We start from the raw sequence: 23,913 nt of genomic DNA, 5'->3' as shown, positions 1-23,913 counted from the left end.
AAAGTCCACATTTCTGTTTAAAAATATTTACACTTTCAGTCATTTCCGAGTTTAGTTACAAACTAATAGTGGAAAAAATTACATGATGTATAAAAACTGAAACCAAAAACGTATTTTTACATTATTTTATGTTTCTTGTTTTGTGTTTTTAAAACAGGCCGTCAACCTTTCACGTGAAAATTAGTATAAGGGCCTGACATCACTTCTTGTGATGTCACTACATGTGACGTCACTGTGATTTGCATATGATAATGGGCACTATTTTCCTTACTTGTGCGCTGTTTATTGGCATGACATGGGTCTATAGGTATTAAAAATAAACATATAAATTCACAGGTGTTCAGTCCATTTCTCTGGTGATGTCACACTTTGGCATGTATTTGGCTGCTTCTTCTATTTTTAGGTGAGTACAAATAATGTGCCGTTCCCCATCCTTCCATTTCTCTCTTTTTCTCCCCCTTTCTTTGTCTCTCTCGCTCTCTTTATCTCTCCCCCTCTCTATCTCCCACACACTCCTGTTAGCGTTAGCTTCATGAATGTCACTGCCACTTCTGGCATTCATACGACAAATCCTTCAGAACATTTGAGGACAAAGGACAATCAAGCGTGGAAGACGAGTTGCTGGGAGTGCAACGGACTGTTCTGGCACATATATGCTTTTGATGTGAGATTTTGCTATTTCACCACATTCTTCAAACAGAGTCTGCTGCTTACAATGGCTCAATTCTGGTAAAATATAGATTTTGGAAAGTCACAAAATGAATAGGGAGAGCCAAGTCGGAGAGGAGCCACGGGTCGCACTTAGTAATAATGCGCGAGGCAAGAGCTGAACCATCAACCAATAACAGTGTGTAAAAGATGCACCAAACGTTACTTAAAAACAAGGTATATGCTCTTTTATATCTGAAAATAGGTTATTTCTTGAACACCTGCGCTTCGCTTTAGTTCATTACATATACTGCAGTGGCATTTGTTAATAGTAATACATACATTTTACCAATGAAGCTTCCATCTCCAGAGCCCTGACAACATGTCCACTCTGGGTGTGTTGAGTTTATAGGTTTTATCACTAATCCGACAAGTTAGCATAAAATACTGCTGTTTGTCCCAGTATTGTTCAGTGTTGCTTTTACAGGTAGTGTGGCCAGGTGCGATTGAATGTTTTTCTTTGTATCTCTTCTTCACCAAGTAAAAATCAACAATGTTTCTTTTCTTTTAATCCACATTGTGCTTGTCTTCCACTGTGTATCCTGGTACATCATGTCACTTTGCTATGTGTACGAAAGTGAACAATCACTGGAAACAAACACTTTTATAATTCTGCAAATACTGTTATCTGTTTTTCTTCTTTACTGCTATTCAGGTCTTCTATCAGTGGTATTTTAATGTCATACATAATTTGAATTTGATCTTTTTCCGTAATTCATTTCTCTCACAATAACTGCACTGTTCTGCTCTTGTCTATGTCCTTAGACGGGTCAATATTATTTTTGATGTTCTTAAATTCTTTCCGGAATCTCTGCATCGCTAGGATTATTTCCATGTGAGTTAAATAAAGGAGTGTATTCACTGAGGGCTGTGTGGGATCGAAAATTCACAGAAGCCCTTCTCACTTTCAGTGCCCTTCTATGTTTTCCCCCTGTGTGTTCGCTGATGACTTTGTAGCTCTGATCGTCGACTAAAGCTCTTCCCACATTCATTGTGTTTGAGTGGCTTTCCCCCTGTGTGTGTTTGTTGATGTTTTCGTAGGGTTGATAACTGACTAAAGCTCTTCCCACAGTCATTGCACTTGAATGGTTTTTCCCCCGTGTGTGTTCGCTGATGACTTTGAATGTGTGATAACCGACTAAAGCTCTTTGCACATTCACTGCACTTGAATGGTTTTTTCCCTGTGTGTGTTCGCTGATGTCTTTGAAGGTGTGATAACAGACTAAAGCACTTTGCACATTCACTGCACTTGAATGGTTTTTCTCCTGTGTGTGTTCGCTGATGACACCTTAATGCTGTAGAGTAACTAAAACTACTGTCACATTCACCACAATGATAGCGTTTTCCCCTGTGTGTGTTCGCTGATGAATTTGTTGGACTCTTCCCACATTCACTGCAGTTGAATGGTTTTTCCTCTGTGTGTGTTTGCTGATGTGTTTGAAGGCTTGATAAATGACTAAAGCACTTTGCACATTCACTGCACTTGAATGGTTTTTCCCCTGTGTGTGTTTGCTGATGTGTTTGAAGGCTTGATAAATGACTAAAGCACTTTGCACATTCACTGCACTTGAATGGTTTTTCCCCTGTGTGTGTTCGCTGATGACATTTTAGGTATGATAACCTACTAAAGCTCTGCACACATTCACTGCACTTGAATGGCTTTTCCCCTGTGTGTGTTCGATTATGTCTTTGAAGGATTGATAACCTACTAAAGCTCTGCACACATTCACTGCACTTGAATGGTTTTTCCCCTGTGTGTGTTCGCTGATGACATTTTAGGTATGATAACCTACTAAAGCTCTGCACACATTCACTGCACTTGAATGGCTTTTCCCCTGTGTGTGTTCGATTATGTCTTTGAAGGATTGATAACCTACTAAAGCTCTGCACACATTCGCTGCACTTGAATGGTTTTTCCCCTGTGTGTGTTCGCTGGTGTCTTTGTAGTTCTGATAACCTACTAAAGCTCTTGACACATTCACTGCACTTGAATGGCTTTTCCCCTGGGTGTATTCGCTGATGACTTTGGAGGTTTGATAACTGACTAAAGCACTTCCCACATTCACTGCACTTGAATTGTTTTTCCCCCGTGTGTGTTCGCTGATGACTTTGGAGGTTTGATAACTGACTAAAGCACTTCCCACATTCACTGCACTTGAATGGTTTTTCCCCTGTGTGTGTTCGCTGATGTGTTTGAAGGTGTGATAACTGACTAAAGCACTTCCCACATTCACTGCACTTGAATGGTTTTTCCCCTGTGTGTGTTCGCTGATGTGTTTGAAGGTGTGATAACTGACTAAAGCACTTCCCACATTCACTGCACTTGAATGGTTTTTCCCCTGTGTGTGTTTGCTGGTGTCTTTGTAGTACTGACAACCTACTAAAGCTCTTGACACATTCACTGCACTTGAATGGCTTTTCCCCTGGGTGTATTCGCTGATGTCTTTGAAGGTTTGATAAATGACTAAAGCACTTCCCACATTCACTGCACTTGAATGGTTTTTCCCCCGTGTGTGTTCGCTGATGACTTTGGAGGTTTGATAACAGACTAAAGCACTTCCCACATTCACTGCACTTGAATGGTTTTTCCCCTGTGTGTGTTCGCTGATGACTTTGAAGGTTTGATAAATGACTAAAGCACTTCCCACATTCACTGCACTTGAATGGCTTTTCCCCTGGGTGTATTCGCTGATGTCTTTGAAGGTTTGATAAATGACTAAAGCACTTCCCACATTCACTGCACTTGAATGGTTTTTCCCCCGTGTGTGTTCGCTGATGACTTTGGAGGTTTGATAACAGACTAAAGCACTTCCCACATTCACTGCACTTGAATGGTTTTTCCCCTGTGTGTGTTCGCTGATGACTTTGAAGGTTTGATAACTGACTAAAGCACTTCCCACATTCACTGCACTTGAATGGTTTTTGTCCTGTCTATGTGTGCTGATGAAGGTTGAGTAGTGATGACAAACTAAAGCTCTTGCTGCAGGTGTATGATTCTTCTTTCTTAATTAGTGTCTGTGGGTCGGGTATATATTTGTCTACATCCCATGACTCCATTTCCTGATGGGCCAACATGGCTGATAAAGCACTTGTGTTTTTCTCACACATTTAATATGTGTGCGGTATTTTACACGTTTGATTTCTGTTTTAACAATAAAATACAATAGCCACCAAATATTTACAACACTCCTAATACGTAGAAGGTGTCTTTGTAGGCGATTGTGCCTTTAGATTGGATTATGGCTATGCACGATTGCGGGTAAAGATGTATCTTCCTTCTGGCCGGTGCAAATTAGGACAGTCTATTGTATTGTAGATAGAAGAACTCCTCTTTCCTTTACCCGCTAGTTGTCTGGCTCCACACTGTTGTGCTTTTCTCTGGTTGCTGTGGTTTGTCAGGAAAGAGTTTACAATTCTCTTAGAGCACGGAATGATGGCTTGTCATCATTTTATAAAATAGAGCACTGTGGTAATCACATCATACCGATCCGATGATCAAAGCTGGTGTTGGACACTTGTTTATACAGGAGGCGGTTTGTTATTGTTGTTGCCTTAATTTTCCTAAGGTCATTTCTTCGTCTTGTGGCGTGGAGGTGCACAGCTCAGACTCTTACAATCACTGAACTGCCCTTGATCCTTCATCCGGTTCTGTCAGTTTGAGTGCAGGTTCCCTGTCGCCGACTGCGCTGATGTTTTCCTGAATACTGTAGCTCAATATTTCTGCTATTATTGAAGATTTACAGCATTCGCTTCATTATTGATGGTCATTTCATACATTCAAGGCGTGTTTTCTGTTGGATGTAAAGATATTTAAAATTACTAAATTGAAACATAATGGAATGAGAATTCACAATGTTTAACTAGTTGTAAAAGACATTTTGGGGGAGGTTTACCAAATCTCCACACAATGCAGCGCAGCCCTCCCCCGCGAGGCTGCGCTGCGTGGTGCGACAGGAAGGGAACAGGAGAGCACCATATTTTCAAAGATATGGCTCTCTCCTTCCCTTTCCCTTGTGTCGGCACTGATTACAGCGGCACTGCATCAAACACACACCTTAGCACCAGAGCGCTAGGGTGTGTGTGTGTGAGTCCAGCATCGGTTTTGTACAGGAAGGACACCCTTCCTGTACAAAATACTATGTCAGACACGAGGGAAGGCTTTTCCCACTTTGTATGCATGTTGCACAGTGCAGCACGCATGCAAAGTCAGAAAAGGAAGGAGAAATTAATTAATTTCTCCTTCCTTGTGTTTTATTTAAAATTGTGCAGTTTTCTTACGCGAAACCCAATCTACTGAATTTGGTAAAATGAGTTTAGCATGAGAAATTGTGGGTGGTTGCACGGGAACGCCCATGCACCCCCCTTGGCAGGTCCCAATGTGTGAAGTAATGCGAAGCAGTGCTATGCGCTGCTTCACATTACTTTTTTTTAATTTTTATTCTTTTTATTTGCATTTTATTGTACATGAACACAACCAGCATGTCAGCATTAATCAACACACCCCACCCTTCCGTCCCCCTCCCTCCTTGATTCCTCAGTACGAACAATCCACTCTCCACTGCCCCATCTAGCCCCCGTCGATTGTATCCCTGATCCACCCCCATAACATCACAAATGCTTTTGGCACCCTCTCTCTTGTCCCCTGTAGAATACCTCTGCGCCCCTGCCAGCTCAAAGCACTCCATCCAAGCCATGATATGGGTGTAATTTGCGAATTCGCGTTCTATGAATTCGCGCGAAATCGAATTCGCAATCCGCAAAATCCGCGAATTTGTGCGAATTTGCGGATTTTTGTTTTTTGCGTGTTCGCTGGTTTTTTTGCGTGTTCGCTGGGTTTTTTGCGTGTTCGTGGGGCTTCTTGCATGTTCGCAGGCCGCTTGCATGGCGAAGTTACCCATGCGGTCGTGTATGGGCACAGCACCCTCTGGTTCACCACTGCCACCCTCTGGTTCATCACTGCCACCCTCTGGTTCACCACTTCCACCCTCTGGTTCACCCCTGCCACCCTCTGGTTCACCACTGCCACCCTCTGGTTAACCACTGCCACCCTCTGGTTCAGCACTGACACCCTCTGGTTCACCACTGCCACCCTCTGGTTCACCCCTGCCACCCTCTGGTTCACCATTGCCACTCTCTGGTAAACCACTGTCACCCTCTGGTTCACCCCTGCCACCCTCTGGTTCACCACAGCCATCCTCTGGTTCACCACTGCCACCCTCTGGTTCAGCACTATTACCCTCTGGTTCACCACTGCCACCCTCTGGTTCACCACTGCCACCCTCTGGTTCATCACAGCACCTCTGGTTCACCACTGCCACCCTCTGGTTTACCACTGTCACCCTCTGGTTCATCACTGCCACCCTCTGGTTCACCACTGCCACTCTCTGGTTCACCCCTGCCACCATCTGGTTCATCACTGCCACCCTCTGGTTCACCCCTGCCACCCTCTGGTTCAGTACTGCCACCCTCTGGTTCAGCACTGTCACCATCTGGTTCACCCCTGCCACTCTCTGGTTCATCACTGTCACCCTCTGGTTCATCACTGCCACCCTCTGGTTCACCACTGCCACCCTCTACCGAGACCTTTTGTGACGCAGCGGCAGCACAAAAGATGCGCCATGGTGCTGGGTATTAACAAAGTGACGCATCTGAGAGATGCGCCACGTTGTGAAGCCCTGCGCCATCAGGAGGCGTTCCGGCGCAGGGGAGGGCGTTCCTGCGCAGGATTTCACTCAGTCACTTTTAGGCCAATGCTGCGTCAAAACCCTGCACCTCCTTGAAGCAGGCGCAAGGCTTGATGCAGCATTGGGGAGATAGGGCCCCCCAGAGCATTGCTGGAGATGCGTCGCAAGCGCAACGCAGCTCCAGCAATGCGCTGCTTTTACGGCACAGATGCGTGACGCATCTGTGCCGTTTTTGCCACATGGTGCGCCGCATTGTAAATGTGGCGCACCATGGGTGGCGGAGCTGCGGCGCACAATAACTGGCGCATCCCTGGGGATGCGCCAGTTATTGTAAATCTGCCCCTATACATTTAGCCAACGAGGGAGCACTTACTGATTAGACAGTAGAAAGTACTCCAGTTGAGTAGAGGTATTTCACAAAAAGGTGGCATCTTCGTGGACAAACACGCAGGGCGGGATTCATTCTGCCCCCTGTTAGACTCGTTTTTTGTGCCCTTCTGCCCTCTGTTAGACTTGTTTTTCCCTTGTTTTTCTGCCCTTCTGCCCTCTGTTAGACTCGTTTTTCCCTTGTTTTTCTGCCCTTCTGCCCCGTTAGACTAGTTTTTCGTGCCCTTCTGTCCTCTGTTAGACTCATTTTCCCTTGTTTTTCTGCCCTTCTGCCCTCTGTTAGTCTCGTTTTTTGTGTCCTTCTGCCCTCTATTATTCCCTTGTTTTTGTGCCCTTCTGCCCTCTGTTAGACTCGTTTTCTGTGCCCTTCTGCCCTCTGTTAGACTCGTTTTTGTGCCTTTCTGCCCCGTTAGACTCGTTTTTTGTGCCCTTCTGCCCTCTGTTATTCCCTTGTTTTTATGCCCTTCTGCCCTCTGTTATTCCCTTGTTTTTCTGCTCTTCTGTCCTCTGTTAGACTGGTTTTTTGTGCCCTTCTGCCCTCTGTTAGACTCGTTTTTCCCTTGTTTTTCTGCCCTTCTGCCCCTTGTTAGACTGCTTTTTGTGCCTTTCTGCCCTCTGCATCACTACATCATCACTCAGCGCTACCCCAGCATCACTCAGCACCACCACAGCACCCCTCAGCACTACCACAGCATCACTCAGCACTACCACAGCATCACTCAGCACCACCACAGCACCACTCAGCACCACCACAGCACCACTCAGTGCCACCACAGCATCACTCAGCACCACCACAGCATCATTCAGCACCACCACAATATCACTCAGCACCACCACAGCACCACTCAGCACCACCACAGCATCTCTCAGCACCACCACAGCACCACCACAGCATCACTCAGCACCACCACAGCACCACTCAGCACCACCACAGCACCACTCACCGCCACCACAGCATCACTCAGCGCCACCACAGCATCACTCAGCGCCACCACATTATCACTCAGCACCACCACAGCACCACTCAACACCACCACAGCATCACTCAGCACCACCACAGCACCACTAAGTGCCACTACAGCATCACTCAGCACCACCACAGCATCACTCAGCACCACCACATTATCACTCAGCACCACCACAGCACCACTCAGCACCACCACAGCATCACTCAGCACCACCACAGCATCACTCAGCACCACCACAGCATCACTCAGCACCACCACAGCACCACTCAGCACCAGCCCAGCATCACTCAGCACCATCCCAGTATCACTCAGCACCACCACAGCACCACTTAGCATCACCACATCACCACTCAGCGCCACCCCAGCATCACTGAATGGCACAGCATCACTCGTCGCCACCACTACATCACTCCGCACCATCACAGCATCAATCTGCGCAACCGTTCAACAACAACTGGTTCAAATATGTTCTCTCAATGTTTCAAACTTTATTACAAATGTCACAAAAAGATGTTAATATTTCACTTCTGTTCTTGGATTTTCGTCACAATAAAATACACTGAACATAATCTTCACAAAAGTTATTTACAAAAGTTTAAGCCATTGCCATTATAAGTTAAAATCACTTTTATTTAAGTATTAATTATATAAAAAAATTAAAAGCCATTGTAATTTGTAATATCAATACAGCTAAGTCACGTAAATACATAACATGTTAAATTACAAATGCTATAGGTGTCACATTTGCAAAAGTTATAACTATTGGCATTGTAAATGACAAAGCTATTAATTTAGCTATTTTCAAATCCAACACATAAATACAAAAAATTGTCATTTACAAGACCAATAGCACACACTTTCCTAATGCGAGACCTATTGCATTGCAAATGCTTGTTTTTATATCTGTTAGTGCTTCCTGTTGAGGGTTAATTTTCGTGACAGGCGCCTCATTGCCTACTTGTAACTATTCTCTGACCCTGCTTCAAGGGTCAGAGCAGGGTCAGAGAATAGTTGCAAGTAGGCAATGAGGCGCCAGGAAGCACTTACAGGCTTACAGCAGCAGGTGCCCAAGTTGAAGATAATTTCTTTGTAACCCTTTTGTAAAAGGTTACAAAAAATTAGCTTTAACATTTGCACCTGCTGCTGTAACCCTGTAAGTGCTTGGCTGAAAATTTGCCCCCGCTGATTCGCGGATCGCGAAATCGCGGAAAATCCGCAAATTCCGCGAGCGGAACGAATTTTCAGCCCATGCTTTATATGTAGGCCATCTGCCCCACACTCTTCCAAACTTTTTAGGGCATTTCAGCCGCCATGTAGAGATCCATGCCTCGTCTCCATTCCTCCAGCTGCGGCAACGTGGCCACCCCCCACCTCCGTGCTACATCCTGATCTGTTCAGAAGCGGCCGCTCCTCACGCTGCTCCCAGCTCCCTGCTGATCGGTATCGTAGCGCCTGACTGCCTTAATATTACCTGCTAGATTGCATTGCTGACGCAATTAACAGTGCTTGACTGCGCATGTAATCTGTATTCAAAGCGCTATACTGCGAGAGCACGCTTTCCATGCCATTGTGCTGTGAAGTGCTGCCTTTGCCTAGTTTAATCGCATTGTGCCTGATTGTGCCGGCGCCATTGCCTATCTGTGAGCGTTTTGATTGTTTGTGCCCCAATCCTCGATCGCTTTTGGCTCGCAGCCATCCATTTTGTTGTTTGTTTTCGTGCCTCCCTGCCTGGCTCTCGACCCCGCCCCCCGCCTCCCAGCTGCTCCTCCCTGGCCCCTCCCCCTCCACCATCCACATATGACAGATGTCATTGCGCGCAGCGGTCGCGCCTCATGCGCGCCGAAGGTGCGCCAAAGGTAAGCCCGTCTGCGCCCGTCCGTGCCAAGCCCGCGCCCAGCGCCAGACCCCCTGGCCCCCGTACCACCCACACCACCCGCATTACATACGACGCCTCCACCCTCTTAGCCCTAAACCCCGGCCGACTCCCCAACTGCGCCCAAGCCGCTCCTGGACACACCCATGGACCCTTCACATGCATCTCCTGCAAGTATGACGGCACCAAGACCAACTCCTCATCCACAAACACCAAACAGAGATCTGACCCCAACCACCTAAAATGCATCCTGCTCAACACCCGATCGGTCCACAGACACGCCATCGACCTTTGGAATCTACTAGACACCATCTCTCCGGACGTCGCCTTCCTAACAGAAACATGGATGAACGCCTCCTCAGCCCCAGACATCACCATTGCCATCCCGGAAGGCTACAAGATCATCCGTAAGGACCGCATCAAACAAACAGGAGGAGGCATCGCAATCGTCCATAAGAATTCCATCCGCATCTCAACCAACTCAGACGCCAACCTCGCTATCGCCGAACACCTTCACTTCCAGATCCACACCGACCCCAAGACCACACTCCGAGGCACCCTCCTCTACAGGCCACCAGGACCCCGTGCACAATTCAGTGAAGACATCACTGACTTTATCACCCCACACGCCCTCCCCTCCGAGGACTACATACTACTGGGAGACCTCAATTTTCACCTGGAAAAGAGCAACGACAGCAACGCCACCACCCTTCTGGACAATCTGGCCAACCTCGGACTCAAACAACTTGTTAACACCCCCACTCACTACACAGGCCACACACTCGACCCCATCTTCACCTCCAGCAAACATATCTCCTTCAGTCACACCACAGTTCTCCATTGGACGGACCACAGCTGTGTTCACTTTGTCTACAAAAAGACCACAACCCACAACCTTCCTCAACCCACTTTGCGAAGAAACTGGAACAAAATCACCATCGACCAGATCTCCTCATCGCTTCTTCAAAACCCCCCGGCCCACCCTTCGAATGCCAACCAAGCAGCCACTAACCTCACTCAATGGCTAACCAATAGCGCCGACAACCTAGCACCTTTTAAAAAAACATCAAATCAAACCAGGCAGCAAAAACGCTCCCTGGTTCAACGATGATCTTAAGACATCCAAGAAACTTTGTCGCTCCCTTGTGAAGGCCTGGAAAAAAGACCCAAACACCAACACCAAGGACGCCCTCAAAAACGCCACCCGCACACACCACCAACTGATCCGGACTACCAAGAAAGCTGCACTTAAAGACCGTCTAGACAACAACGCCCACAACAGCAAGGAATTATTCAACATCGTCAAAGAATGTACCAACCCCTCAGCCAACTCCAATGACATCACTCCCTCTCAAACCCTCTGCGACTCCCTTGCCTCGTTCTTCCACAACAAAATCGCAGACATCCACAACAGCTTCGACAACCAACACGGAGACCAACCCACCCCACCTTCTGCCGTACCCTCACCCCCCTTGAACATCCTTACTGATTGGAACCCAATCTCCACTGAGGACACCATCCGCCTGATGAACTCCACCCACTCAGGATCCCCCACAGACCCATGCCCTCACCATATCTTCAACAAAGCTGACTCCATCATAGCACCACACCTCCGAGACGTCATCAACTGCTCCCTCAACTCTGCCACCTTCCCGGAAAGCTGGAAACACGCCGAACTCAGCGCCCTTCTGAAAAAACCCACAGCTGACCCACCGAACTCAAAAACTACCGCCCCATCTCGCTCCTACCATTCCCGGCCAAAGTCATCGAGAAAGCCGTCAACAGCCAGCTCGCCGCCTTCCTCGAAACCAACAAATCCCTCGACTCCTCACAGTCCGGCTTCCGAGCAAAACACAGCACTGAGACCGCACTCATCGCAGCAACAGACGACATTCGAACCCTACTGGACAATGGAGACACAGTCGCCCTCATCCTCCTTGACCTCTCCGCAGCCTTCGGCACAGTCTGTCACAACACCCTCCTACAACGCCTCAGAAACATCATGTAGGAGGATTACATCAGGGCCCGCTCTCTTCAGGTATGCATTAACTAACCCTCACTTTATCTTACTCCCCAGCCCGTTAACATTCCAGGTAAGTATTTTAATCCCACTTGGAGCCTGTAGCGTGTCTGTCATTCTATCCCGGGTCCAGCCCTGCGTCATGGTATAAGATGTCTGAAGTCAGTGGCCATGAAGCGGCTAAATCTGGTGTGTCAGAGACGAGGCCACAAGGTCATAAGTATGTGTGATCCGTGTGACATGCTGTAACAATCCCCCCTCCCCCAACTCCCAACTCCCACAAAAGATCTGACAGTCCCGTCCCATTCCCCCCATGAGCTCCCCAACTTGCAATACCTGTTCCCACTCCCAACTCTCCCCAACCCGCCCCCCCGTCCGTCGCACCACCGCCATAGGCTCCGTAGAGGACATTCGGGCTGAGACGGTCTGTCGCCCACCCCTACAAAACCCCCCCTTACAAACTCAGCCCCCGGTTCGGGTCCGGACGGCAACGAACACCCCCTTCACTTGTACGTACACATGCAAAGGTCAGGTAACCAAATAAACAATGAAACAATAGATCAGATCAGATAAGTCTTTATTTCGACATCATGAAAGACAAACATATTATTAAAAGTAAAGGAAGAAACACATCATCAGTACCTTGGAAATAAATTAAACACAGCTAGTTCATTAACAATTATACATAGATAAGGGCATTTCACAGTACCTACTAACTAAATCTGTCCTCTTGTTATTTCTTATCGATAGTTAAAAAGATAAAAATTCAATTAAAAGTAATAAATATAACAAATTTTATCTAAAATCCTTAAGACGATTAATTTTTCATAATAAAAAGGAGGCATTTAAACATTTGGGGCAACTACTGATTTTAGCTTGGTCCTTCGAATTGCCCACATCCAGTTAAGAAATTTAGACACAGCAATAATTAGACTTTCCGAACAGTCCGTTTTAAAAATTCGTAGGGCCTCAGTTCTTTTTTTGATGCCTTTTTGCAGGCATACAGGCCTAATCCATCTATGTCGCGGTAATTTATACACAGGACATATGAACAGTATATGAGCTAAACTTTCCGGTTGTGAGATGCAGAAGGGACACATAACATCCCTACCTGTGGTCCATTTACTTGTGAAGGTATTAATTGGCAGGGTACCCACCCTATACTGGTGGAACCGTTTCCGGTTCTCAGGGATTGCAATAAGATCCCAATATGGTTCGTAAGCTGGTAAATGTTTAAGCTCAAAAAACTCCCTTTGAAGTGAAGAAGTAGTACATCATTGGGATTTTTGTATTGTGACCATCGACCAGTTTAGTTCCTTAAGAATCTTGTGTGAAGGAAAATTGTTTTGTGCTGGAGTATCCCGTAGCTCAGCCAAACCCATGGCATAATAAATTGCCTTGGATTCACTGAACCATTTTATTCTATTGTCTGTGTCCGTGTTCCTGACTTCGAGGAGTGCCTGAGCATAGTGGGAGAGTTCTGGGGTAACCCAGATCCTCCGCCAGTATGCTATGGGTCTAAAGTGCACTACGTCCCCTATTTTCTGACAGCCCAGGTCAAAATAGAGCGGCAGGAGCGGAGTAGATGGTGGGAGCCTCACTATTCCTCTTACAAATTTGTTTTGGGCATTTGACAATTCAGAGATGTTACATGATCCCCATAGTTCGGCCCCATACAATATGGATGCTCGAATTTTTGTGGCATACATTTTTAGTGCCTGAGCTATGGGTTGAGTGGCCGAAGAGCGCAGTTCTCTTAGAAGTACTCCCGCCAACTGGGCATGTCTAATAACTAGTTGGTTAATGTGTGGTTTCCAATCAAGCCTTGAATCCAGTGTGATACCCAAGTATGAGAACGAATGGGTTTGCTCTAGCAACTCCCCATTCATTATTATTCTTCCTTTTACTTGCTTGTGCCTATGCTTTACCATAAATTTTGTTTCAGACACATTGATGGTAAGGCCATAATCGCTACAGAAGGTCTCAAAATGCCCAATCGCTCTTTGAAGCCCTTGTTGGGTCTTGGATATTAAAAGAGTGTCATCTGCGAACATCAACAGGGGTATCGACACACCACAGAGCTTAGGAGCATCCGTTGGAAAATTCCCGTAGTAGTCGATAACCCTGTTGATGTACAGGGAAAACAATGTTGGAGCCATGACACATCCTTGTCTTACACCTTTTAGGATTGGAAACCTGTCAGTTACCTGGCCTTGTTGGCCCCACCGGACCTAGGCAAAGTTGTTTTCGTGAAGTTTAATCAAGAACGCAAGCAATTCAGGTGGCATACCTTGTTCCTGATAGACTCGCCACATCTTCGTTCGAGGGACCAGGTCAAAGGCCGATTTTAGATCGACGAATGCAGCATATAGTGTGCCACCTCCAAGGACCACCCACCTCCAATAAATAGCGACAAATCTACAGACCTGGTCCACCGTACTCGTGTGCGAACGAAACCCCGCTTGTAGGGGTGATAAGGCATCAGCTTCATCTATCGAGTTCTGGATCCTGGTCAAGACTAGTCTGGCAACCACTTTCTGAATGCAATCTATTAGGCTGATGGGCCTATAGTTTGCGGGATCCGAGAAGGTCACCTTTCTTAAAAATAGGAAATATTTTGGCTCCCTTCCAGGAATCTGGAATTGGGGAGCCTTTGACAATTGCATTGGCAAGGGACATTATGTACTTTGCCCATACATCTTTTCCGTGGATAAAAAGATCCGCTGGTATGGTATCCAGTCCTGGAGCTCTACCTTTCGGGACTGTTTTTAAAACGTAGTCTACTTCTTTTAGACTAAATTGTAATGGGATAAAAGAAACATTTGCGAGGGAGCTATTGGTAGTTATCCCCATGTCCAGGGCCGGGCATGCAAATTGCGTCTTAAAATGCATCAGCCATGTTTCAGGAGAAACATTATTTTCTGGTTGGGCTCTGGGACAACCCTTGCCCCATTTTACTAGATCCCAAAAACCTACCATGTTTTTAGATTTACTGGCATCATATAGTTCTTGCCAGTATTTTTTGTCCCAGGATTTTTTCGCTTCTCGCTGGACAGATTTATACTTGGACCTTGCTTCTTGGATTGCATCCCTACTTTTCAGTTTTACTGCTACAGCGAGTGATTTATAGGAATCCCTGCAGCTCTTATCGTACCAGGAGACTGCCTGCTTCTTTGTATTACTATTTTTAGGTGCCGTTACCTTCTTAGTAAAATTATTTTGAGCTTATTAAAAAGTGTTAAATGAATCGGAACAACTTTGGACAGAAAATCAGGTTTGGATATACACTCCTGGAGCTCCATAGTTGCCCTTCCGGCCAGTTCCCCATCACTAGAATGTGTTCTTGCTTCAAGAGGCATTCGGACCATATCACCCTCCGTGTGTCATTTGTCTGGAATATATCAATGGTTAGTGGACTAGAGTCCACCTGCGATACTCCATACAGGTCCAGTGTTAAGCTTAAGGGGTTATGATCGCTCTCTGCTCTTTTTACAATAGACATGTCATGGATTGATTTCCAGAACTCTAGGTTGACGAGTATGTAGTCTATTCTACTATTACGCACCCTGTTGTCGAAGGTTGATTCTCCCTCTTTATCTGTTCTGGTCCTGCCATTTACTGCACGTATTCCTTGCTCTAGGCATAGAGCTTTAAGCTGGAGTGCAGCCTCAGTCCAGCGCTTTATCGGGGGGATGGTCAATTGTGGGATGTCCCAGGTGCGATCTTCCTCCTTTGCTAAATTAATGTCACTGTGATCCAAGGGCTCAAAGCAACAATTAAAATATCGCGCAATAAGCAGGTTTGCTTTGCCGTTATAGTAATCCAGGTGTGATGACAACTTGGAAACTACCTCTGACTGTTTACCTCCAGGTTTGCCCCTTGCATACACGTTAAAAACATACAAGTCTCTAACGTTTGGGCACTGTATCCTTATGATAAGTATATCATTACTGCCAGAATCTATTTGGGAGACCTTGAACCTGTCGTTCTGTTTGACCCAGGTTATCAGGCCTCCCATTGGTCTACCTCTCGTAGTTTGAATTGCGGGAATAAAAAATTCAAATATCCCTTCCTAAACTGGGGGTCCACCTGGCAGGTTTCCTGGAGTAGTATGACTGTGTATAAGTCTATAAACGCTAGTCAGTCTAGGGACATTAATTTGCTCTTGAGTCCTGCAATATTCCAGGAGACTATCGAGTGTGCTGGTTTACCATTACGTGTAGACTTGGTAGCCTGCAGGAAGTTACCAGGGGGAGTATTGCCTGGCAGCTCTTTATTCTCTAACGGAGCAACGAACACAGTAAACGTATCATTGCAACGTAAATCAGGCCTATAATCCCCACCCAACTCTGGATCTTGCGTATGGATGGAATGATCCTGCTTGGGATGGGAACTATTATCGTCTCCCTTATCCCCTACACTTGCCCCCATGATAGCCATTGGGGTTTTAACCTGGTTTAGGACATAGGGCTTACTGGTCAGCCCTCTAGCAATTCAATCAACCCCTTCTAGGCCGGACAGCATGGAAAAACGATTAAACGTTGGGATATTAAAACCACAGTCTGCTAAGTTCCTTGTGTGCGTGTCTTTGTAGGTTTGCCACCAGTGATACGGGGTAGAAATAGCTAAGGTCGTACGTGGATACTTCCCCCCCCCCCAACACTTTCCAGATACCAATCCCTCATGTGTGCAATGACCCTGCGGTCCCTAAAGTTTATTATAATGACATCCCCCTCTTTGTCCTTGGGTCTTTGCCCCACCCAGCCCAGGCGTCTGACATGCAGGATCACTCCATCTAGGTTGGGTGGTAGGGGTGGATAATTCCAGAGCCAGTAGACCTCCTTATTTTTAAGTTCTTGGTAGCCCTCCTTCGTCCCAGCTGCCAGTTCTGGGACCCCAGTGAAGACTATGACATAAGGAACTGCTTCAGGTGGAAGATCTATACATTGCGAGGCACCATAAGCAGTCTTGGATGAGAGGTAGTCCCTAGCTCCCTGTACGGGTTTGGGAACCGATGCGCTTGTAAAACCTCCCTCATTTCCTTCTTTGCCTCTAGTAGGTACATTGCTTGTTTCCAGAGGGGCCGGATTAGTCGTTTGTGAGCTGCTACTGGTATTATCCTTATGGGTTTGTAATCTTGTAGTTTGACCCTCTTTCTGCGGCACATGTAAAGTCGAGTTTAAATTAGGGGGTTGGGTGTCATCATGGGGTTGGTTTGTCTTGGTTATAATTGCATCCTTTAGGGACTCCACTTGGTCACTCAGCCGTTTTACTCTCTCCACTAAAGGTAGTAGGAGAGATTTCAATAGGTGTTCCATGGCTCTAATTATATCTGGTTGGGAGTTAGGGGGTGTGGTTGGGCAATGAGATGTTTTTGCCTTATCCTCTTTAATTGTATTCGAAGCCTTTTTAGGGCTCGGAATGGTTTTATTAATTTTAGCACGCCTGCCCACTTGACAATTCCCCCTACGCTTTCTTTTAGTCACCTGCCCTGGTCTTAATAAATTATCCACGCTCTTAGAGGAGGCGGGTTTAGGATGGTTTATCCCCCCTGTGCTAATTAAAATTGGGGATTCTATGTTGAAATAATCATTTTCGGACTCCCTACTTGTGTCAGTCAGTATGTGCTTGTCTTGTAATTGCAAAGGGATCCCAATTTCTTTGCTAACGGCCCTTTCCGTGCCCAATGGTTCAGGGGTGATAACATATTTGATAGGACTCAGAGACGAGCGCTTATTTTGCGATAATTCAGTAGATAAGCGTTTCTCAGTGATGACAATTTCCCGTTCCAGTACATTGGCTGCCCTTGTTATGAACTGATTTAAGGTAGATTGTACAGACCCTCCCACCAGGGATTTTCTACGTGGACTTGGCCGATGATTCATTTCCCTTGTAGGGGTTATTATCCTAATCACAATAGAATCTAATATGGTGTCAAAAACTGGATACGATGTTAGTTGTACTATAGGTCCACACAATAGTTCAAAAACCAAAAGTCAATGTCATTAGGAAAGGGTCTTACATTATGGGCACTGCTACGTCGAATTCCGATGTCAGGGGGATGGCCCAGCCCGGCCTCGTCTGGCCCCGGACGGCCACAGAAGGTCCCGCCCTTGTCCCTGGCTTAACCCGGCGCGACCCGCGCGCGATCCTGCGACACGGGGGGTAGCTGGAAATTTAAGCGCCTCCTGGCGCGGATGAAGGCGGCTTCCGGCCGCAGGGGTTGCTGGATCCTGTAGTCCCCTGGCAGGTCTCCTCCTCACTGCGACCGCGCTCAAGTGCTGTGGAGCTGCGGTGGCGGGAGGAGACTCCGGGCAGCAGTTCAGGCAGTGGCGGCAAAGCGGGCTCAACAAACGGGCTCCGAAGAATGCCCCAGCAATTCTCAGCGCAACACTCCAAACTGCTAGTATATATTCTACTATGTTTGACACGCACCCTTTAGCTGTATTACTGGATGTTTTAACAAATACAAAATGAATGTGTGCCTTTGGTGGTGGATTTGCACATGAAGTTGATGGGTAACTTTGAAGCGGTCTCTTCGATAGTTCTTATTAAAGATGGAGAGAGGTAGTTTTGTTAGACATCTATTAGCATATGACAGCTGTTCCAGTACAAGATAATGAGTGTAATCTACCTAAAACTATTTCCGATGGAAATAAATCAATAGGTTGAGATATCTTCAGTTTCGGAGAATGGAAACAAAGAAAATGAATAAAGTTAAACAGAAGACCAGACTTGAATCTCATCCACAGAAGAAGCCGAGAAGGGGTGGTTATAGTTTGAGCGGCTTAACAACTTCATTGTAGTGAAACTCATTCAAAATAGCTTCTTTTCAGCATGGCGGAGTGTTGTCAGCATGCACCCCTTCACTGGAGTTTGCTTGAAGTTCTTCAGGCCGAGTTGGGACCACCAGCTATCCCCAAAGCACGCTGCTACTGTACACTGACAAAATAATGCACAGCCTCTGCTAATACGGAGGGAGAGCTTCAAAAACGCCCTTTTTGCCCAATGAACAAAGTCATCTTGTGTGGAGAGGATTCCGTGACTGTTTTGATATTACGTGCTACTCCTCTGCTCTCTATAACACCAGGTGGGTGATACTTCCAGATGTAGCCCGCCCCTCACCTGTTGCCATGCGGGCTCTGATCAGCTGTTTGCTTGTCCTAAGCAACTCTTCGGATGCCCCGCCGCTCATCCCCGGGATCCACTCATTTCAACAAACAATAGGTATAGAGGTTAAAACCACTTGCGTGCTGTCCAGCTATGAGCCTGTATCATTTCCGTCCATTCTGTCCCAAGTTCAAGAATGTGAGTCCTGGGTGGCTTCCTGCGAACCCCCGGCCTCCTTGGCCGAGTCCTGCTCCATCTCTCGGATTGCCACCACCAGCGGGTGCAGCGATTGTGCCTCAGCTTCCTTTTCGCTAGATGCATTGCTGCCGATGTCTTCCTCCACCTCCGATCGGGCGGTTCTCTCCAGGCAGCGAAACCTTGAACCTGTAGAATCACTTAGGGCAGGGGACGCCGAGTTCCGCCTTCGCCGTCTCATCGGACTGTGTGTGGGATATGGCGTCGTCTTCACCCTCCTACTGCCTCGCGAGCCTCTCTGTCTCTGGGTCTTTGGTTGCCCCCACTGAGCCCCGGCGGTCGTCGCCTCTCTTGCCGCCCCACGTCTCTCTTCCTCTGCTCTCGAAAGGGGGGGGGCTCCTCCAACCATTGCCACGCATCTTCCGGATGGGTAAAGAAGTACGTCTTCTCCTTGTACATTACTGCTGGGAAAAGCAGCATATATTGAATATGCCGGTCCCGTAATTTCGCCTTCACTAGGTTAAAGGAGCACCTCTGCTTCTGCACCTCCTGGCTATAGTCCGGGAAGATCATTATTTGCGTGTACTCCACTCGAATCTCCCTGAGTTTCCTGGCTTCTCTCAGTATCAAATCTCGATCGGCAAAGTTCAAGAAGCGGGCAATTACCGGCCGCGGTCTCTCCCCCACTGGAGGTTTCGCCATCAATGCCCGGTGTGCTTGTTCTATCAGAAAGCAAGTGGAGAACTTCTCAGACGGGAAGGTCGTCTGTAATCAAGCGTGCAGGAACGTCGCCATGTTGTTCTCCTCGATACTCTCTCTAAAGCCTACAAAGCGTAGATTATTGCAGCGGGCTCTATTTTCAGCATCGTCCATCTTTCACTGAAGTCGCCTATGTGAGGCCTGGAGTTCTGCCATGTCTTTCTTGAGGGTATGTATGGAGTCTTCCGCTTTGCCCAATCTAGTCTCCGCTGTTGTCACCCACTCAGTCAAATTGCGGAAATCTTGTTGCAGCAGTGTGACCTCCGAGTCCACTTCTCCGATCTTGACCTCCAGCCGCCCGGGACGCCTGTATGTCCTCCCTCAAAGCTTGTATGGCCCCTAGCAACCGGTCCGTATCCGAGCGCGGCCCCGGTAGCTCCGTCTCAGCGCCGGCAGTCCCCATGGCGTAGCGGTCCAGGGTGCCCTGGCGGGCGTTCTTGGCAGGCGCTTCCTTCTTCCCCATCTCGCCAGTCCCAGTGGGCCAAAAGATGACGACTCTCCCTCAAACGGTCTGTTCTTCTCCCCTCCCGGCACCGGCCCCCGGTCCGACCTTCAAATTCTGCGCAGTCCGTGCCTATCTGGCTCCCCTGGCTGGCCGCTCAGATGTTTCCTACGCTGGGGGTCAGTACCCAGGAGGTGCTCCAGCCAGTGCCACTGCCCGCTCGGCGGATGGGCTCCCCGAGCCTCCAGCGGGATCCGGCTTCAGGACTCCCCCAGTAATCAGGCGCGGGCAAGGGGAATGGAGCGCGAGCGCCAAGGTGCAGCGTCTCCCGTCCCAATCACCAGCTCCTCCGGGCACCCCCGTCACAATGAGGCATCCAAGGGGGAGGGGGAGCGGGGGGCCGACTCCCTGCAATGTCCGATCTGGCCCCTACCTACTGTCTCAGTTGCCCGTACCGCTGGGGCAGCGGGAGTCCAGCTTGGTTTAACACCCGGGCAATGCTCTGCTCCTCCAGCTCCGGGGCTCAGTGGGCTGTGCAGTCGGGCGCCCTCACCCCAGATGCGTGGCTCTTCTCCGGTTGTAGTGTCATGGAGATTAGCTTTGCCTTTGCACTGTGTTAAGTTAGCATGAGCTTATTTGAAGTTTAAACGCCATTTTCCTTTCTGCTGCATTGCGCACGACACACATTATTGTGAATGTTTAGAGAATAGCAGGATAGTTTGCTTCACACGAGAATATTGCATTTTCTCATTATATCTGCTTTGCTTGGTAAACTATGTCTGTACAGTGTCTGAACAGTGAGTGCTGAGGCCTTCAAGGTTATTATAACACAGTGGCGGTTAGCAGGTCTGATCAGCGCACGTCTTAGACATAACATATATGCAATGCTGGCCAACTCGGATTTTGGCGCGATTAAATAATGCACTGCACACAGAATGCCACACACATTTTGAAGAACCTTCGTATGCAGAGCACCGATGTAGAAACTGATGTAATCCATTTCTACTAGACCAAGAGGTATGGGGTCGCCTTTCTAAACCCAAAGAGACCTTCTGTAGATCTAATATAATATGCTAGCAAGGGAGGGTAAGAATTAGGTACATTTTAGCCTTCTTCCCGTTAGCATTTTAACATGCTTTCTCCCTTTGTATTTTATGGAATGATAAGTATGCTGATTGCTTTGTTGCTTATGATATGTCTGCTTGTATTTACAAAGATACTGCGCTTGTGAACACGGCGTTAGAATTAAACCTTTCCAACTTGCACGTGTCTGCATTTACTCCTTGTTTCGTTCTGAGTTTGTAGAATAACGAAAGAGTGTTCATGTGTTCCACATTACCTGAGGTGTTCTAAGTCCATGTTCTGGGTTGTCTAACATTGGGTGAATGGAAGACCCAATGAGACACTGATTGCTAGTCTGGTAGGGGATGTTGGGTACTAAGGTGAGTTTTGGTTCATCCTAATTCACTGAGGTTCCAAGTCTCTAAGCACAGTTCTGTGTAGGAGCAGAAATCCCTGCGACAGTAGAGGGAGGGGGACCACGCAGCCAGCGCCGCACAGGGTCTCACTCATGGGCCCGGCCCGCACAACGGAGTTCCAGGCCCTCCTCCACCCAATCGCCGACGGAGCTGCTCACTGCCTTGGATACGCCAGGGCGCCAGGCAGCCCCTTAGTCAGCCGCCGTCACTCCCGCAGCTCTGCACCTCAGTCTGGGTGGGCCTCAGCTACGGCTGTACACCCGGTCACCGCCTAATCACACCACCGGCCGCCAGCTGGGTCGATAGATCCCTCCACGACCATTCCGTCATTGGCAACAGGGCGCCGCCATCTTGCAGGCAGGGCCGACCTGCTCCGGTGTCCGATCGGCGTATCTCGCCTTTGTGGAGTTGCAGCGGCGCTGCGGGCACTACAGTCCGCCTCCCAGGAGAGACGAGACCTATAGGGAACCATTACTGCCAAAAAACGAGACTTAGGGACAGTGTATGAATGCCGGATCGTAGTCAGCTCGCCGGAGCTGAGGAGGGACTCGCCTTACTCGGCCATGCTGTTGGCCACGCCCCCGATTTGCGTCCACTTCACATTACTTTTACATTATTTCCAGCGCTAAAAAAGTTTAGCGCTGGAAAGTAAATTAGGAAAAAAATGATTTTGCGCTGTTTTGTGCCACTTTTGTGATGCAAATACGGCGTAAAATATTAGTAAATCTCCCTCTTCTTCTTTACGGCCTTTATAAATTAGCAAGAAATATTTCATCATACACAGATATTTAACTAAAGGTTCTGTTGCTCAGGTGACATCTTATTAATGTCTGTAAAGGAGGTGATTTACCAGTGTTTACAGAGTAACTTAGCAAAGTAAGGGCGCTCACGGAGCACCCAAGTGCTAGAGGTATAGCTTAAGATAGACGCATATGGTCAAGATTTCATTTAAACAAGAATAGAGTTTAGAAAAAGAGAAGGGTCAGGCTGGGCTGCATAATTTCCAGTAACTCTTTACGAAGAATACACAAAAGCAAATCCATTTACACACTTCTTCTCATTCTTTCCGATTCACTTAGGATCATCTCAAATGCCAACTCCTGTCTTTACTCGCTGTTCATAAGTCACCTTTGACACTTTCAACAGCTCCCTTGGTTCAAGCATTTCTGGTTTCTTCTAACCTGGAAGATTGGAACATTATTGTGGGTTGAGGGGGGTTTCCTATCACCATAACATCTGTCCATCTCCATGAAACTAATGCAGCTTACAGAGCCTGGTTCTGGCCCTGAAAGACAACTTTAAAAAGCAAGTCTTTAATTCTTCCTAAAGTAGATAAAGTTCTGTAAGATGCAGCTCCGTCCGGGGCTTTTGTGTAAAACAGAACGAGTGGTTCAATGTAAGGCCCGTCCTTTACATGATAAGCGCTGATAAGGTAAACAAACATTGATTTATATAATTTAATATTCAACGATATCAGTCATTTAGTACTTATAGAGAATCCATCACAACCAATAATTTACCTGACATATCCCCACAGCAGATGTGTGCAAATTACTCTTTTTCCCCCCTTTTCCAACATTACATGGCATCTGGCATGACGTTCAGTTTGGGGCCCAGGATGCCACTTTGTGCCTGGATGGGCATTTGGCAGAGCGGGAGGAGGTGTCAGTTATCCACAGGTGATGCAGCATTTCTACCTTTCCATATTTCTCATCTTCTAGTTTATCTCATTTCCTGTCCTTCGGTCCCTCTACTGCCGTCTGGCTGCTCACTCACTCTGTGGGGTTCATCAGAAGTCAGATAATGGCCTGACACTCACAAGGCCGTGGCTCTCACTTCTACAACAGTTATTGCGGACAAAGGGCCTAGTTAGTGGAGTGGGGGGATGCAGGACATTTGCCAGGCGGCTACGTGGGCCTCGCTGCACACGTTTGCAAGACACTACTGCCTGGACAGTCAAGTCCGGAGGGATTGCTTCTTTGGCCGTTCTGTCCTCCAGGACTTTCTGGTGTGATTATTGGTTCGCAGACCCACCACCGGGGTTGGTATTGCTGGGGTATCTATTCTAAGGTAAGAAATCTATCACTAACGTGTCTCTTTCAGATGTACAAGTTACTACTTGTGTAACGATATATCTGTAAGAGACATTAGTTAGTGATAGATTCCTTACCGACCCACCCATCCTCCCGTTCTGCGAACCGATATCTAGGGTTAAGGTCATCCCCTTTCAGGGACCTAGTTTCAATGGCACCAGTGTTGGTTTTTAACATGGCTCGGCGCTTCTGGCGC

The 23,913-nt window shown here is 47.4% G+C and overlaps 1 protein-coding gene across 1 annotated transcript; it reads right to left on the bottom strand.

Moving 5' to 3' along the window:
• Nucleotides 1-1,055: 1,055 nt before the first annotated feature.
• On the bottom strand, nucleotides 1,056-17,525 carry LOC144806607 (uncharacterized). The gene is made up of 4 exons (XM_078672936.1): nucleotides 16,419-17,525; nucleotides 14,617-14,841; nucleotides 2,174-3,639; nucleotides 1,056-2,023 (listed from the first exon to the last, which is right to left on the bottom strand). The coding sequence occupies exons 1-4, from the start codon at nucleotides 17,523-17,525 to the stop codon at nucleotides 1,627-1,629; spliced, it is 3,195 nt and encodes a 1,064-aa protein (XP_078529062.1). The 3' UTR covers nucleotides 1,056-1,626.
• Between the last annotated feature and the right edge of the window lie 6,388 nt (nucleotides 17,526-23,913).

This window comes from Lissotriton helveticus (genome assembly GCF_964261635.1).
Source record: "Lissotriton helveticus chromosome 1_1 unlocalized genomic scaffold, aLisHel1.1 SUPER_1_unloc_9, whole genome shotgun sequence".
NCBI classification, from domain to species: domain Eukaryota; kingdom Metazoa; phylum Chordata; class Amphibia; order Caudata; family Salamandridae; genus Lissotriton; species Lissotriton helveticus.
The sequence above is the reverse complement of the archived record's forward strand: the minus strand, read 5'-3'. Positions and strand labels throughout refer to the sequence as shown.